The 18,478-nt window shown below is 41.4% G+C and overlaps 1 protein-coding gene across 1 annotated transcript; it reads left to right on the plus strand.

The window, feature by feature from the left end:
- Nucleotides 1–3,221: 3,221 nt before the first annotated feature.
- LOC104124680 (acyl-CoA (8-3)-desaturase) lies at nt 3,222–14,949 on the plus strand. The gene is made up of 12 exons (XM_009637049.1): nt 3,222–3,440; nt 7,327–7,437; nt 7,881–8,078; nt 9,115–9,216; nt 9,408–9,536; nt 11,404–11,461; nt 11,930–12,006; nt 12,478–12,575; nt 12,935–13,031; nt 14,161–14,240; nt 14,432–14,557; nt 14,898–14,949. The coding sequence occupies exons 1-12, from the start codon at nt 3,222–3,224 to the stop codon at nt 14,947–14,949; spliced, it is 1,347 nt and encodes a 448-aa protein (XP_009635344.1).
- The last annotated feature ends 3,529 nt before the right edge of the window (nt 14,950–18,478 follow it).

The following is an 18,478-nucleotide window of genomic DNA, read 5'->3' on the forward strand; positions in this document are numbered from 1 at the left end:
TATGGAGGGCGATTATCTTAGAGTGCACAAATTTAATTAGTCTAAGTAACAGCAGTGGTTCTGTGGATGCTGGCGTCCGCAGTGTGTGTTTGCAGGGAAAGCCCCGATTACTGACGGTGCGTATAGAGGCAGCTTGGATTTGTTCACCTCAATATCTTCCTGGCTCTGTATTCTCTCGCTCCTTCTAGACCAGAATTTAAACCCACAGTTTTATCTACTTCTTATCAGGTAGCTGCTACATTCACAAGTCTGACTATAAGACAATGGGAAGGTTTTTTGTACTTTCAGCCAACTATGGAGTCAATTGAAATTTTTTGCATGTATAGCAAAAAACCCACATATGCAGAAATTTGCAGCAACTATTGCATATTTTATTACCACCACCTCAAGTACTGAACACGATTTCTATAAGACTCTACACATATTCCACGCTAGAACATGAACACATCGTTAATGTGGACACTCTTAACTTTTGTTTCGAACAAGATAAAGGGTTGCAAAATGCAACGGGGCGGCCCAACAGACATTCTTCCTCCTGTTCTTTTAGCACTGCCTTCTAATGAATACCAATAATCACATTTCTCTTTTACCTAGGGTGGTTCAACCATTGCACATGTCAGGAACTTTAAATGGTTGTTTTGGGCTTGACTGATTAATTTGCAAGATGCTACATGATTCAAAGAATTAGAATTGCGTAATTTACAGCTCTGTGCCAGCCGGAACGACTGCCCACTCCAGGCAGGGCCGAAGGCAAGGCAGGTGTGTCTGCTATGCGAGATTTCAGCTGCCTCTGTCCAACTGTTTTTGGGCTACTGTTAGGAAGGCAAACCCCAAAATGTCACATTTGCCACCATGTTTGCAGTCTCAGACTTGAACAGGGTTTGCTAAGATAATTGTAAGCTGAGAAGCTTCGTGGTCACTTATAGCGCAAACACCCCGTAAACTCCATCCCAGAGTCCCTTAAGGATAAACTCTTCAAAACAAAGTTATTCTATATAATTTAACTGGTGCCTTTCTCCTGATGCAGAGGCCTATCAGATCATCTCTGCTTTGATCAGCTCTCGCCTAGGCTTCCTGCGTGCCGCCTGCCTGGGAGACAGGGAATGCAGCCAGAATTTCATCTCACCCTGCTGAGGTACCTTGAGCAAGATCATAGTTTGGCCTTCTTATCTTCCCCTCCTTCCTGAAATCTGCCACTTCAGCTGAGCTTTTTCAGTCCTTCTCAGAACTGAGAGCTCATCACTTGTCATTGGATTGCAATATGTGGATTCTCTGTGAAACTCACTGTCAAAAGAGATAGTTGAGACCTAGACCTTGTTAGGTGTCAGGCAGGGACTCGGCATTGCCGTAGGTGATATTTGTGTTTATAAACATAATACGTTTATAAACATAGATAAAAAGTTTGGGGTGAGGTGGAAAACTCATGATTGGGGATTTAACTCAGTATTGCATTATAGAGGGATAGGATGGAAAGCTAATGAGGCCAGACTGTGCCGTATCATCTGCCTACTTTGTACCTTCTTCAAAAGCACCCAAGGCTAGTAATTTTGGATAAAAAAAAAAAAAAAAAAAGAAAATTAAGAGTATCTTAAATCTCAAGTAGGGCAATATTTCATATATTGGGCTCAGTTTTTTTCTGGGTCATCTGCAAAATGGATGTGACTTCATAGGAGACATGGCATTGCCTTCTCTTTGCTATTCATTGCAGCTGAGAACTCTTTACTGCATAGCAGATCCCCTCTGAACATCAGAGATATTTAGACTTAAAAAAAGAAGATTAAGAGTATCTTAAATCTCAAGTAGGGCAATATTTCATATATTGGGCTCAGTTTTTTTCTGGGTCATCTGCAAAATGGATGTGACTTCATAGGAGACATGGCATTGCCTTCTCTTTGCTATTCATTGCAGCTGAGAACTCTTTACTGCATAGCAGATCCCCTCTGAACATCAGAGATATTTAGACTTTGGCTCTACAAGACTAATATTTAGGTAATGTTAATTACGTAAGCAGTACCGTTAAACATAGTTTTAGAAACTCTTAATCTGCAGCCAAACTTGGTGCTAACAGTTGTTGTTATTATTATTATCAACCCCAAAATCTTTTAATGTTTGTCGTTGACTGATGGGTGAATTACTTGAACAATGAGGTTGAATGACTGGAGTATACACAGGGAACCCTGAAAACAGCCGTATGCAAAATATTGTCAATGTGCAAGCTAAATTAACAGGAGATAAATAATGTTCCCTTAACGTGTTCTTTCTCTGCTCTGATCTGGTGGTGTTTTGATCAGCAATGCTATTAGCTGATCATAAATTTAGTGTGCTGGGGTCAACACAGAAAGTTTCAAAGACTGAGGACGATCTGAAGTTTTTGGGTTGTGACGAGACCGTTAAGAGATATCTTGTGGAGAGATTGCAGACCTCGGAGCATGCTGCTGTTTTCACCGCGTTAGTGTACAGGTTGGCTCTACGCCTTGAAGGCAGGAATTACACCCAAATGAGCAATGTTAGCAAACATACTTAATAGCAGCTTTTGGCTCGCCACACAGGCTCCTTTACAGCTTTATGTTTTGGCACTGTATGGCTTTATGAAGCTCCACTGTATGATAAATGCAGGATTTCCTGGTGTTAAGGACTGATTAAAGGATTACAGGACACTGAAAATGCTTTCTGAGAAGGTCGCTGAATATTTGCTGCAGAAGAGCTGCCCGCAGCCTTCCTCAGATTTCTCTTCTTGCTAACCCCCACATTGATTCAGCTGTATGGAAGCAAGTTAACAGCTTACCTTATCCATTTCCTAATTCTCTATGAAGGTGGTCACTTAATAGTTCTTTCTATTCTTGTCATTTTGCCATCCCATTTAACTGAATAACAGGTAATCTTCCTAAGTCTTTCTGGTTATGCATATTTGTATTTAGTGAAGTAGTAGTCTACTGTTCTCATGCATAATCGGACCTTCCAACGGCAACTCAGACAAGACAAGAAGGAGCACAGCTTTTATTCAAGGGTGTGTCGAAGTATCTGGTGTGAACGTGGAAGAGGAGGGAGCTATGGAAGGGTGTGTTTGGGCAAGGGGAGCCAACCAGCCCAGAAGCACAGGGAGTGGCTTAGAGTGGGACTGTATAACGGGCAGGCTGAGATGGTTCACCCTCCGCCTGGGCACAGCGCACTAAAGCTTAGACTGGTGAATCTCACTGCTGACTGCGTATCCACCCGTACAGATGGCTCCGCAGACCAGCTCCACTGAAAAGGAGACGCGACCCATTTCAGCCTTTCTACAGCTTTTCACTTGGGAGGAGATCAGAATCCACAATGGCCGTGGTCAAGGTCAGGAGCAATGGCTGGTGATTGACAGGAAGGTTTATGATGTCAGCAAGTTTTCCAAACACCACCCTGGAGGCAGCCGAGTTATTAGCCACTATGCTGGGCAAGATGCTACGGTAAGATCTAGGAGGACAGTGGAGGAAGGTGGTTCTATTGCCAGGGCAGGATGACGTGGTGGGACACCAGTGGAGAGTGCTCATGGTAGCTGGCACTGTGCATGGTCAGATAATGGGGTGGACGTGTGTGTGCCATCCGTAAAAACGCCCTTCTGGTTACCTTCAAGGTCAGAGTTACCTGATACGCAAATTGTAAAGCCCTGTCTGGGTGCATTCCACCCTGCTGTAAACAAAGCAATATCCATGCAGGTTGTCTTGCCACCAGGCATGATCGGGCAAGCTGTCTTCCAGATGCCTGAAAAGTGTCTCTTGTAGCAACGAGAAAGGGAAGAGGGTAGGGAGCAGTATGCTCAGTGCATATTTTTACTTTAAAGGCTACTCTTTCAGTGTCACATGGATGCGATCAGTAATAAACAAAGGTTAATCAAAGATAGAGCATGGGTAGATAAGATAGTTAAGGAGGAGGTAATGTCCAAACATAAAGTAATTTGGGGAGCAGTGAAGGAAGAGAAGGGGTTACTCAAGGGAGTGACACGATTTTGTACAGGTAAGCAGAGGAGAAGAGAGTCTTGAGCAAAAAGGCTGTTTCAAAGAAGGGGGGAAAGAAATAAAATACGGGAAGAATGACTGAGAAAGCAGCAGGATGACCCCTCTAGGGGTCCCTTCCAACCCAAAACATTCTATGATTCTATGATTAAGATGAGGAAGAATTCTACAAATAATCACTATTTGCAAATAGATTTTCCAGAGATTCCTGTGAACTTATTTGATTTAGAGGATTTCTCTAAAATCAAAGACAGAAATAATGCATTCTAAGCAGATCTCACAGACACTTTGCTGAAAGTAGATGCTGAATTCCTGAATAGTTGGAAATACGCGCGTTAGAAACATGACCGGGATTATGGCATAAACGTGTGATGTGGGAGACCCAGGTTTAGTTCTTGTCATGCCAAGACTTTTTGACTTCAAGGATGTTGCTTAGCCTAATTCCTCAGGTTTCAGTTTGTAAAATGCAATAGCACTTCCTAACTCACGGCCCCCAAATGAATAAGATCAGTTATTTTTCACATTTTGGTCCTTTCACCCTACTTGAAACTGAGGCAGAAAAATACCTTGTGTTCTCAAATGAAGGAAAAGGCGGCTTCTGAGACCCGCTGGTTTCCTTCTCTAGCTCACTGACTGGCAGATACAGCCCTGTTTTAAAGAGAGGGCTGGGTGCCAGTTATGCAGAACCCGCCTAACACGATGTGAGATTGCGAACAGCGCGGCACCAAGAGCTAACCGAAGAAGGGGCATGAATCCTGCCCACCAACCACTGCCAGTTTGCCAACCTCTTATCTTCCCAGTAATTCTCTCCCAGTAAACCTTCTGTGTGTGCTAATTCACTGTAGCCTTCTTGAAAGAGGGTTTAAGCACACTGAAAGTATATTTTTTAATTAAAACTGGTTTTACTTAAAGATGAATGTACCAATTTTGAATCAACGCAACCCTTTCAGGTGATGTTTTGTGCTGTGCTGTAATGAGCTTATTGCAGCAATAGAGACAAACACTGAGGCTGCCACTCTTGAGAATGTAAGACCAAGCCATACCACACCAGCCCAGAGGTCCCTGTAGCCTGGTGCCATCTCCTGCAGCTTCTGTTACTGGACTTTTACAAAAGGAGTCAAGTAATACAGAATGCATGGAGTGATTTTTCCCCAAGCTATGGCCTCCCAGCTTCTGCAGCCACCAGTGTAAGGATTTGCATTTAGATTGTTAGATTATTATGCTTTATAGCCACCCAGGGATTTTAACCGCAGTGAATTTGGCTGGTATGAATGGGTTTAAAGAATTACCTTTGATCTTACTTGTATTTATTATTACAATAATATTACAATCTGTTTTCCCTCATTATTACTTTTGTATGCTTTAAACCTACTGCCTGATAATTTCATTACTGTGTTATGAAAACAGTGAATACATTTCCCATCATTTTCTTAATACTACTTATGGGTCTTTAAAACACTTTGTTACCTCTTTTCCAAGGCAGTCTTCTAATATGAAAGCTGTTCCAGAACTCTATTCATCTTTTTTTTTTTGCTACATATAGTTGTACTACATCCCTTTGAAGACAGCAGGACCAGAACTACATGGTCAGGACCATGGGTACACTGTGAATTTACATTGCATTGCAATGACGTTCTTCTGTCTTGCTCTCGATTTTTATTCTTCTAATTTTTGTCATTCTGTTTGCTTTTAAAATGCTGTGATGTTCGTATATTCTGAGAAATACACACTTTTACAGAAAAGCAGAATTGGAAGATGTCTCAAAAGATCATCTGGTGCATGACTGCCTAAAGCCAGGATACAAGATTTTTTTTCCAAATACTCTTGACTACTGTAGAGCTCATAATTGTATAAATATGGTGAGAATTACCTTCCTCTAAAGCTCATCACTATATATATATAGTGAGAATTTTCTACCTCTGTGTGCATTACTTTGTAAATATAGACAATATGCATTGCAGAACATTACATTGATGTCAAAATGTCGGAGGTGAGGTGTGTTGCAGATGATAGTCCTTAAAGTTAATCTCTCATAAGATGATAATCAGGGCCTAAGAGCAGGGAGGAGAAAGGACTTGTTGCAGGACTGAAAGGCTTGCGTTTCTGTGATGAGAGTCTATGATACTGATATTGTGGATTGGAAATTCTGCTTAAAAGTATTCTGGCTGCTTTTTCTAAGCTGCAATTTAGATACAGCATGACTCAGAAATTTTTAGAATTCCCAGAAAAAAGAGAACCACATAAAAATGTATCAAAAACTGTAGGATGAGAATCATAACGGAAAGATTTCCCCAGTCCTCTGGGTCTGGACAGAGATACTCCTTTGCCACTGTCACAAGGGGCTACGTGATACCTGTAGAAAGCTCATCTGTCCCAAAAGTCACCTCAATCTGACTTCTTCTAGACTAAAGTACTCGGAGATAGACTTGTCTCTAAGCAAGAGGCTCCAGGGGAATGTCAGACTGCACGAGGGAAGTCCCCTGTCCTCTTCCAGGGACTTAATCTTGCCCAGACGTGTGCAGAATTTTTTTGTGTCACAATCACCCACGTTAATTTTCAGAGCCAAAATCAGCAAGTACCTGGCTGCTCAGACACTGAGGATTTTGTTATATCTACCCTTTCTGGAAGACAAGAGTTTAGTCAGCCTCTTCACCTTTCTTCTGGAAAATTCCCTGAGGACATGAGCTAAAGAAGAGTTTTGGCTTATCTGGAATACCATCCTTTATTCCATAGTTTATATTTGATTTTGAAACTGCTATTTCAAATGGTTCTTGGACAGACCCATTGGTGTCACTGGCATTACCCAGTTCCCCAAAACATCAATCAGTCTGAAAACTTGTGTGGAACTCTAAGAGATACCCAGTTGCGTACGGAGCTTCAGTGTATATTTCCTGTGGCCCTAGTGTAATAAAGACAGGATTTTAAAAACATGTCCTAAGCATGGCAAAGACACACCTCATTCATTGATGTGCTTGCCTGCTCCTGGGTCCCATCCATAGGGCAGGGCTGCTGGCTCGAGCCTTCTAGGCAAGGACTGTGCTGAAACAAGCAGATGAAAGGGCACGGTTACCTCTGCAAAGGGTTTTTCATCAAATGCTTTCATGTTTATTACCAGCCTCGCCCAGGTACTTTTATGAAATCTAGTTTCTTGAAACTTCTCCAGCTTCCTTGGGCCAAGCTTCAGTTGGTGGCAAAGAACTACAGGAGGAACCAAAGGGACAAAAATGGACAAAGGAAACCGGGTTATGTATTATAGCAAAGACCTGGGAAAAGGAAAGGCTCAGGATCTGGTGTTTAATCACATACTCTTTCTTACCCCCTTCCTTCATGTGTTTCTCAGGACGCCTTTGTGGCCTTTCACAATGATAAGTCTCTGGTGAAAAAGTACTTGAAATCTCTGCTGATTGGGGAGTTGGCACCAGATCAACCCAGCTTTGAGTCTAATAAAAAAGTGAGTGTCCTAGAACCTAGCTATGGAAATGGCTTGGGGTTCGGTATGGGAGGAGAAGGGAAATAAGAGGGCTAGCAGAAATAATGCCTGAAGCAGCATGCCTGACACTGTGCCACGGGCTGGGTGGTGGGAAGGCAGCTGGCAGTAGTCAGGCATGGAGATGTGCGCTGTCCCACACTAAACCCACACCTGGGTGTAAGGAATGAGCCCCAGAGCCCCAAATTCCACCCAGTTCTTCCCACCGTGATGTCTCGGTAACAGAGCCTGTCAGCCGCTTGTTTTCCAAAGCAAAACCAAGATCTGTTGATCTCGTGCTTGTTTTTTGCATGGAGACCCCTCTGATAGAATATCTTCTCTGACTTCCGTGGGTACTTTGGGATTCCTGGGTCTGCTGTGTTACATTTTCAAAGTGGATAGTGCATTAATACTCACTTTACCCACAGAAATCACTTTTAGAGGATTTTCGTGAGCTGCGCTGCACTATTGAGAAGATGGGACTTCTGAGGCCAAATCGCATCTTTTTCTTTCTGATTTTCCTTCACCTCATGGTACTGGATGCTGCGTCCTGGCTCGTGGTCTGGTACTTTGGGATATCCTTAGTGCCATTCCTGGTTGGCATTGCATTATTCACCATTGCTCAGGTAAACTGCCAACAGCTGTTCAACACAGCAGACGTGTTTGCTTCTTCCAGATCAGAGGATTAATGAAACATTCGTATCCCAGTCGTTGCTTTGCTGCCTCTTCTTACATCCCATAATCCGGCTACAGACAACAAGCATGTTCAACATTGCTATTTGTGCTGCCTCCAGCAAATCTGGTTTTGCTGACAAGCTGCTCACTGGGGTTGGTGGGGTGTTGTAGAGCTGCCAGTTTCACAAGTTGGGATGAGCTGATCTCATCACCCCAGCACAAGAGGGAGTATTTCATTCTTGGCTCCACTTATGACTCCTTGTTCCTTCTGTTTATCGATTGACAGCTCTGGTGTTTGTTGGGTCCTTTATGAGCCAATTACACCTACGAGCCCTGAATAGTTTTCTGCTGGTTTAGTAAACTGAATCATAGAAGGGCACGATCCATGTGAGGGTTGGTGCAGGGAAGGAGGGAACGGGATTTTGTGGCCCTTAGGTGGGAGGAATTGGAGGGTGAGGGGAGGAAGAAAGCAAGATTTTCTTAGTAGCACTGAAACCTTAGGTTTGCTCAGATGTCTGTGGAACAAGTGCAAAATAACTGATTTTTTAAATAATCTATTCTGTTTGCCTAATATCTGCTAAGGCAGATATTCCTCAAAGGGCATTCTTGTATTTCCATGGGAATATGAAATGCAACAAAGCTCTGGATTTGGGAATTCTTAGACTTTCTAGCTGGTTACTTAGAAATTATATATTTGCGATGGGAGCAAAAGACTCCCATGCTGTAACAGTCAAATTGATTGTAATGATGCTTTGTTGCTTCCCCTTTAGCTGCTACAATAAAATCAATATCTGGCATTGAGCAGCTTTAGTGGACAGTAGCTTGGAAAGAAGTTCTCAGCATTGAGCACATAGGACAGCAGGTCATGTTTCTTCCCCAAACCAGAACAAAGATGCCCTCACCCTATGAAGTTACAGAGACTCCCGAGGCAAGTTAATGCAACTGCCACTGTGATTCTGTTTCCTCAGTGATCCTTTTGTCTTCCAGATCCAGATGGGCTGGTTCCAACATGATCTGGGACACTGCTCTGTCTTCAGGAAGCCTAAATGGAATCGACTTCTGCAGATCATTGTGATAAATGTTCTGAAGGTAATTGCCTCATGGTGGGACTGTTCTCTGGGGTGAATCGGGGCTAAGCAATGAATAGGAGTGTCCCTACATTCAGGCAATATCGCCTGTGAGGGGAGTGTAGTGCAGCCATCGATCACAGGTGGCTAAATAGCAGTGTGATTGTTGATACTGTCCTAGTTTGAATCCCTGGTCTTCAACTTTTCCGGCAGGGGTTACCGGCCAGCTGGTGGAATCACCTACACAACCAGCACCATGCCAAACCCAACTGCTTCCGCAAAGACCCTGACCTCAACATGCACCCTCTCCTGTTCAGCCTGGGAAAGAGACTCTCTGTGGAGGTAAGCATGGGGATGGCTGGAGAAGCAAAGACGTTAAAGACAGAATGCTATAGTGTGAGATATAATAATAACCCAGATTGTGCCTTTCTGCATCAACTCACGGTGATTTCCAAAGTGTCCCAAGGTCTGAGAGTCTCGTGTCCTGACTGGTTATTACAATACTTAGGCACCAGCTCCTGAGAAGCAAAGTCTTAAAATCAGTGCTTAAGTTCTCTGTGTTGTTAGAAGATCAGGGTGAGCACCTTGAAGGCAGTCCAAAGAGTGAGTCAATCCACTTGCATTAGTGTTAGATGTTCTCAGTGATCCTGTAGATAGTGAGTCAGATGTTCCCTCTGGGTCCTTTTGGCTGTGGAAGCTGTTTGGCACCTAAATCCTTCAGGACCAGTGAAGTGTGCTATGCACAAAACACAAGCGTAGTGAGTTATTTCTTAATCACAAATTTTATGGCTTTCATAAAAATAAACCCCATGAACAGGCCCTCCCTGCATCCTCATTGTTTCTGATATCACCAGGACAGGCAAGGTCCCTTTTGCCCTTTCTTTCCCTGGCAATTCTGTTTACTCATGGGGTGATTAAATGGCCTGTTTGCTAGACAACCAGCCTTTCACTCTCCTTTCGCTGGTAATAAGCAAAGAAATTACAGCTCTCCGAGGCACGTGGAAAATTCCAGCTCTGCTGCCTCAGAAAGACTCCCGTAAAGAGAGTTTATACAAAATACTTATTCAGAGAAAACTGTTAGCTGCAGCTGAGAAGGATTTTGTTAGCAGTCTTCGGAAATATCTCTCATGGCTATATATTAGCATGAACATCCAGAGTGGGCTGGCTGTGCTGGACTGGGCTTGCTGGAAGTGAAAATGTAGGACATCAGTTCTGTCCTGATTTTTAATAGAAAAGTCAGGTATGCTGTGGATGGGCAAAATGGATTTCAACGCTTTCATTTAGTCCTGGTCATTTGGTTTGTTTCAGTTTTGATCCAGTGAAGACATCTTTGAATTGCTCAAGTCTTTTTTTCAGTGATAGATGAGCTCAGGAAATACTTTTCTTTACCACCTTATTATTTTGTCCTTTGAAGAATCATAAGCACAAAATTTGCAGGCGATGTTAAGAACCCTTTTGTACAAATAGTGGAAAATATACTGTGAGGAAATAAACTTACTTGTTCTTATTGTAAATATTTCATCTCCTTGCTGTTTCACGTACTTGAAGGCAAAATATTCAACAAAACAAAAAGGCAGATGTCTTTATAGAGTATTTACTGCTTTGATCTTGCAGTCATTTTAGGATGGCATCCAAATGCTTGTGTAATTTCTGGCCACTATCTCCTCTATTACTCAAAAATTTGAGATGCCTGCATCCTATCTCATCTGATACAGAAAGTCAGGTGGAGCTTTCATGGCAAACACATCCTGTATTTGTCACCCATCAAGTTTCTTGTCTTAGTTTTCATGTTAATAACCCATTCCTTCCCGAGCACTGATAGCCACAGCGCTCCGTGATGAATACATGGAATTTGTTAGGCTGGACTTTCATTACCATCACTGGAAACTTCCCCTACAAATTCAAATGACTTGTGAATGTTTTTGGGATTTTTGAGCATTTTTGTATCCTGCCATGAGTTTTGGAACTCTCCTAAAAAATGGCTCTGTCCCAACATCAGCATAACATTGATATCTGGATACAGACAGTCAAATGAAGTCTGCTCCTCTCCATTGCTCTGGAACTTCAGCAGCTGCTTTTCAAGAAGAGGGGTTGAATTAGAGACATTACGAGATAGTTCTTAATGTGCTCATTAGACAGGAATAAGAAATACCTTATGAAGTGTCTTGCATCTCCAGCTGGTCCATTACAATGTCTTTTCATTTTTCAGCTTGGAAAAAAGAAGAAGAAGTTCATGCCTTACAATTATCAGCATAAATATTTTGTCTGTGAGTATCCCCGCTTCTTTGCAGTGCTGTAGGAACTTCACCTAAAAATCGTGACTGCACCTCCTCCCCAAAATAAAGACTTTAAAGATCCTCCCATTGAAGTCACAGCTTCAGCAAGCTTCCTTCACGTTAAAGGAGGAGGAATTGCCTTCACGTGTGGAGGAGTTGCCTCTTATGTCTGCTAGGTTTCCGTGATGTTAGGTACTAGATAGGGGTGAATCGAGTGTGAGGAAGAAAGGGATGGGAAAGAAATGAAGCATTGGTGAGATGAAAAGAGGAACAGATGATGTAGACACATGAAAAGTTAGTGTAAATGGAAGACAGCAATTTTTTTATTCCACTGCAAAGAAGAATCTTTCAGGGGAACTGGTGTTGTGTCATCTGTTGTGTCTCCCCCCACCAATATTCTGTAAGATTTATGGTGCGGTGAAGTTATAAATGTCTCTCTGTTTTCATTCTTCCTTGCAGTATTGGCCCCACTTGCACTTATACCCTTCTTCCAGCTGTCTATATTCTACTTTGCAATCAAGAGGAAAAAGTGGTTGGTAAGCACTACCTGCATTGTCTAGAAGACTTTAATAAAATGTTGCCACTCTGTCGTTATATTACCCTTCACCTCAGGTGACTGTGGGGCTTACAACAGAAAAGGCTGATTCGAGGCTTGCTGCAGCAGGGATGCAGTCAATGGGTCCAGGGAGAAATTTTTTAGGAGACACCTTTTAGCCTCTTAGCAGCTGAATAAAAGTTAGAAAAGTGTCAGACCTGGGCAGAGTGTGATTACAGAGCTGTTTGCTGGTCTTTAGCTACTGATGGTAAAGTGAGTGCTGTGGGACTATTTTGGGGATACACTCAACTTGAAGGCAGAATGATGGTGTGGAGCTCACTCTTGATAAATGAGAGATCAATAAATAAGAACATTTTTTATGCTGTAGTTCAAGTAAAGGGGACGGGAGGGAGTGGAGGTGGTTCATCAACAAAGTCTTATTTTCACCATTTTGTTGCTGTTTTGTTTACAGGACCTGTTATTGATTGTGTCTTTCAACATCCGAGTCTGTCTCATGTATATTCCTTTAATGGGATTTAGCAATTTCATGGTGTACTACTGGCTGTCCAGGTAACACACAGCATACCCAGGCTTCCCATGACTAATAGTTGTAAACAGTATTGAGCTTCAATGGAAATAAATTAGAACTAGTCATACTCACTACCATTTTCTCGGAAATAAATAGTCAGCCAAGAAGGGACAGCATAACTTGAGGGGGGGGGTGGGCAGGTGGGGCTGCTCAGGGACATCTGCAACTACAAATTTAGTGGTTCTCAGAAGAAACTGCAAAAGTTGGGTGGCAAAGGAATGGAATAGAAAATCTTGAATTATGTAAAAGTGCTCTTCTACCTAAGATGAGACTCGTGTTTTAATGGTAAATTTGGATGGTATTAGAGATATGATAAGTATTTCTGTGTTTATCTGCCCAGGTACCTAGAGAGTAACTGGTTTATTTGGGTGACACAGATGAATCACATTCCAATGGACATTGATTATGATAAGAACAAAGACTGGGTATCTACTCAGGTGAGAATCTCCTTTCTTCTGGAAGAGTGGGTCTGCCATTCTGAATTATAGGACAAAGACGATGTTGTTCTTCTCTGAGCTTTAATGCTGCATTGATGAGGTTTATCCTTGCCATTTGTTAAATACACATGCATTTCTGTAGTAGTCAAAACATCTAAAATTTTAGTTGGAAAATAGGACATCTAGATTAAAAAAAAAATCCAATTTTTTTCACTGAAAGATTTTGACATGTTTTTCACAACACTTTTCCCTTCACATTACGAAAAAGTACTGATAGAATATGGCATTCAATCTCCTGGTTAGGCCAACTACAGAGAAGCAAAGTGGGACTGTATACCTTTATTTTTTTACCCTACAAGTTACAGATTTAGTGCAGATCAGAAAAATCTGACAAAATTTAGGTCTGATAAAAATCAGTATGTGAATACAACTTTATTCACATCCATACTGCCTCCAGCAGTATAATCCTACATAGTGAGTTCTAAGCATTCTTCCTTATATTAAGGGAAAAAGACACAGCCTGGTATTCATCTGACCAGATCTGGATGTCTACACCTGAACATCTTCAACATTCATTGGAGAGAAAGAGACATTTCTAGAGCATGATTCATCTTACTCTAAAATAGACATCTGCATCAGGTCAGATGAATGGCACCATAAAAACATCTATTTTCCTCTGCTGACTCTAAAGGGATGAGCTCAGATTTCAAACTAAAGGTATCTAAATTAGGTGAGATGAAGCCTGCATACACAAATGTTTGTCCTCATACTTTTGCATCTGACTCCACTTGTACTGGTTGGAGGAGGCCAGAAGAATGGCTTTCATTTCTTTATAGGGCATCTTTTCTTTCCATCCAAGGGAAAGATGTGAGGAGAACCTCTTAAAAGAATCACAGTTGGATTATGTGCATGCCAGTGAAGTTGTTCTTCCTGAGCGAAGGTTGTTCCCAACAACCCATTTCAATCTAGACTTCGTTTAATTCTTCATGGCAATTACACCTATAATCTCTGACGCTAACTTGCCTTTTATGTTAGGCAAGGGTGGGTAATAACTTCTGGGTTTGATTATCAGACTTCCAGAAAAATAAAAGCTAACTCATGTATTTCTTTGGTCCTTTTTTCCTCTCAGCTCCATGCAACATGCAACGTGAACCAATCTTTGTTCAATGACTGGTTCACTGGGCACTTGAACTTCCAAATTGAGCACCAGTGAGTATGATTGTGGGGAGAAGAGTGGGAATAATATGGGGTATTTAAAAGTGAGAAAGACCATCCAGTCCCACATGAAACCATGCAGGAGAACCCTTTGCTCTCCTTCTAGGGGAGGGCAGGGAAATATTTTGAACAGGGGGTGATGCAAGCCAAGTCTCACAATTGCTCTCTCTCATTCAATTCTGCAGCCTCTTCCCCACAATGCCGCGACACAACTACTGGAAAGCTGCTCCTCTGGTGAAAGCCCTTTGTGATAAGCATGGCATTGAGTATAAAAGCAAGACTTTACTGAGAGCCTTTGTAGATATTTTGCAGTAAGTATCAATTAACAAGATAATTTCGTGCTGTAATAGCGTGCAAGGGAGGGACATAGGCAACCATTTAAAATCAATATCCACAGAGAGATCAAATCTAGAATTTATTTAGGTTTTTCTAAAGGCACTTCTAATTTTCAAAAATTTTCAAGTTTCAAAGACTATTTTATCTTCCTTAAATCCTCTCAATTCATTCCCTGTAGTCAGACTTGGAGATGTCCATGTAGTTTTCAATCAACTTTTTCCATTTACTTCATTTTACAGCTAAGCTACAGTTTGCTTCCCATGAGGTTGAATATTGTATCCCCATAAGTGATTTTTTTACTTCCTGTTCTTGCAGTTCACTGAAGGATTCTGGGGAGCACTGGCTTGAAGCATATCTGCATGGATAGAAACTGGCAGCTCTCAAAGGGAACCTCTTCACCAGGCAACTGCTGCAGAGTCAGCACAGCCCATCAGTGCGTGTGTGTCTTCTGGCATAGAAACTCGGGAGCTGGGCAAAGCTAATTTCAGTAAGAATGGGTGGGAAAGTGCCTTAAAGATTCTTTTTTTTTTCTTGTTCCCAACCATGAACCTCTATTTTCTCAGAATTTAGAGCTGTAATGAACTTGGGCCTTTAAACTGGGGAGAAGTAGCTCTTGAATCAGCTTGATCACTTCACTTCACTGGTGGCACCAGCTCATTGCTTATGGAAAAAGTTTTAAAGGAAATTCTTCACAGAGTCAGAGAGTATTAGAATGGTTTGGGTTGGAAGGGACCTTTAAATCATCCCGTCCAAACCCCTGCTGTGGGCAGGGACATCTTTCACTAAATCAAGTTGCGCAAAGCCCCAGTCAACCTGACCTTGAACACGTCCAGGGATGAGGCATCCATGACTTCTCTGGGAAACCTGTTCCAGTGTCTCACCACCTTCACAGTAAAGAATTTCTTCTTTGTATCTCATCTAAATCTGCCATCTTTCAGTTTAAAACCATTGCCCTTTGTCCTATCTCTACAAGCCCTGGTAAAAAGTCTCTCTCCATCTTTCTTATAAGCCCTCTTTAAGTATTGAAAGGCCACGATAAGGTCTCCTTCTTACTGTTTTTGGCTCAGTGGATCAGTGAAAACGGGATAGGACAAAGCAAACTGGAGGAAGTCAGGACACATTAGAACAGGGGGGGGATCTTTAAGGGATATTCTAAAATAGATAAAATAAGTATGCAAAGCACAAGATGGCCTGGGGTACATCCCCATCGCTAGTGATCATATGTACACTACTTGTTCTAGCTACTTAGGTGTTATAAATAGTACTGTTCATGGATTGCATAGGGAGGCAGGTAACTAGATGCTAAGTTTTACACCTGTAATATCTGGTTTGAATACAGTCCAAAGAGTTTGTATAGCATGTGTTATTTATATATATATGCATAAATACATGTATATATTTTAATTGAGTGGTGACTGTGCTGTCTAATTAGCTTTCTGATGTAGACCAGCTTTGAATAAGACTGAGAAGCCTAGGCACTGAGGAGTAGGTCCAGATTGCAAGGGTATTTAGGGTACTCTTGCTTTTATTGAATTTTATATAAATTATTTTTTGTCTAAATGCTTACTTCCCGGTGATTTCAAGGACCTGTGGGCACCTACATTGGTTGTTAGGCAACAAAGTACATGTGTGGTTCTGTTCCTATATCCAGGAAAGGAAACAAATCATACCTAATTCTGTCATCCCAAGTGGGCCTCTTTGGGCCTTGCAAACATTTCTTCTCTTTCAGCATCCCCAGGAACTAGCTCCTTTCCTGGAGCTCTCTCTTACCAGTTTTGTACCTGGTACTTAGCTGTTTGGCCCCAGGAAGGACCTAGGCCCTTCCTCCTTATGGTCAAGGACAACTTCTGCTCCTGGAAAGTGTAATGACCACCTGTGTAGAGGCACAGTAGCTCTCCAAGAACACTACTGGGTTTCGAGAGAGCCAACAAAATGAAGAAACTAGGAGTGGGCCTACAGTAGAATATTTTCACTGAAAGTGCTTTAAACTTTATGAGAAAGGTAAACTGTACACAAGGAGAGATGAGCATCGAGTAACAGACAAATAGAGGATGTGTGAAAGAACAAGGATATGTGTGGGTATCAATTAATAACAGGAAAAACAGAAGGGGGGAAAAAAGCTGAGTGGTGATAACGTGGTTACTTGGAAAAGCTAGACTACAGGAAAAGAGAAATGATAAGAATATCAATAAAGCTCCTCTTCATGACTTTTAGATCAAAAATCAATATCTGTTTTAGAAAGACTGTATTACCTGTGATTAATCTTGCTGATTTTGCAAAGGACTGATGATTCAATGATGACATTTTCTAATATCATTTATAGCTAATATAGTCCATTATGAGACAGTTGAGCCATACTGGCAAAATCTGTATTGTACTATATTCACCTAACTGGCCTAAACCCATGAAGGTCATCTGTAGTGGCAAATACGTAGACAATTTGCCCATAAAGCAAAGACCACGTGGAAGAAAAGTGGCTCTTCTCCTTGGCCATTCATATCCAGAGCTCTATGCCCCAGCTTTCAAGTGGACAAACCACCCAAAGGAGGAAAATGTGATAGAACTTCAAGTGTGCCACCACCATGAGCAACATGACCCCTCTGCAACCTGCTGATGAACAACTTACAGGTGTTAAAAGCTACCAACAGCCACAGCTGACTTCTAGGTAACAAATCATATCAAGCCCAACACACACAGCAGAAGTTTGGACCTTTTATTTTTGCCTTTGTTTTTTTTAAGAACACCTCAATTTATTATTTTTATTTATATTTTTTGTGTGTATGTGCAGGTTCTAATAACACCATTCTGGTTACTTCCTAATAATAACTGACAGAGGCATTGAAAAGGATCCTGATTAAAAAAGTAGTTATTCAAAAGCTGCTTTGAGTGTAATTTGAAAATCCCTTCTAACTAGTACCTACCTAGAACATGTTATTCTGTGTTCCCAAAGCCAAGGTTGGTTAGAATGGTGACAGCCACAGTTACGTGCAATAGTAGTAATGTTTTACAAGTATTTAAGTGATAGTACTGTCTGAAGATGAATGCAGGGATTTCACTGCATACTCTATTTGGTAATGCATGAAGACATTTTTAAGTGGATGTCTTGGTGAAGGTAATATAAATATTAAGGATTCCTACTTTTTTTTTTAATGGTGAGACTTGAAAGCTGTGTCCCATTGAAATCCTCTAAATACAAGACTGACACAAAATGTTCTTTTCTGGTGTCAGCCTCATAAATTAAACTGATTTGTTGCATTTAGTTAGCATTCTACTCACTTGAACATAGTAATTTATTGAGTCCGTCTTTTTGCCACTTCATTTTAATTCAAATGTTTCTGTCTTTAATTGGTTCAACAGGCTGCTCTGTGTGAATATTCATTTCTTTATTTATTTCATAAAGGTTATTAACAATTAAGCTGGTTTACCTTTACCAAATTCTAACGTGGTTCACAAACTTCAAGGGGTCAGGGTAACACCTGCTGAAGTTGTTGTCAAGCCACTTTGTTTTGCGCTCGCACTAATGCTGAGGTCTCCAATAGTCTGATCTTAATGAGTAGTAATTGGAAATTGCCCCAGCTGTAACACCAGTATAGAAGGAGAATAAACTGTGCTTGGTGAAAGCTGTTCAACCAAAAATATATGTGACAGAGACTAAGATTGAAATACAGGCTTTGTGCTGGAGACTGTAGTCTTAGTCATCGTGTTTTTCATAACTGTAATGTTGCCTGAAAGAATATATGCAACCTGGAATACCTGAAAGAAACAAGGAAATTAGGGAAATATTTGCAGGATCCTGCTTACTTCAGGAGTTTATGTTGAGATTATGCTAGAAGGGGTTTTTTCTTACACAGGTAGAGCAAATGAGCAAAAGAAATGGGGCAGAGTCACTGAGAATT

The sequence above is a fragment of the Egretta garzetta genome, unplaced genomic scaffold (assembly GCF_000687185.1).
Source record: "Egretta garzetta isolate BGI_Z169 unplaced genomic scaffold, ASM68718v1 scaffold454, whole genome shotgun sequence".
NCBI lineage: Eukaryota > Metazoa > Chordata > Aves > Pelecaniformes > Ardeidae > Egretta > Egretta garzetta.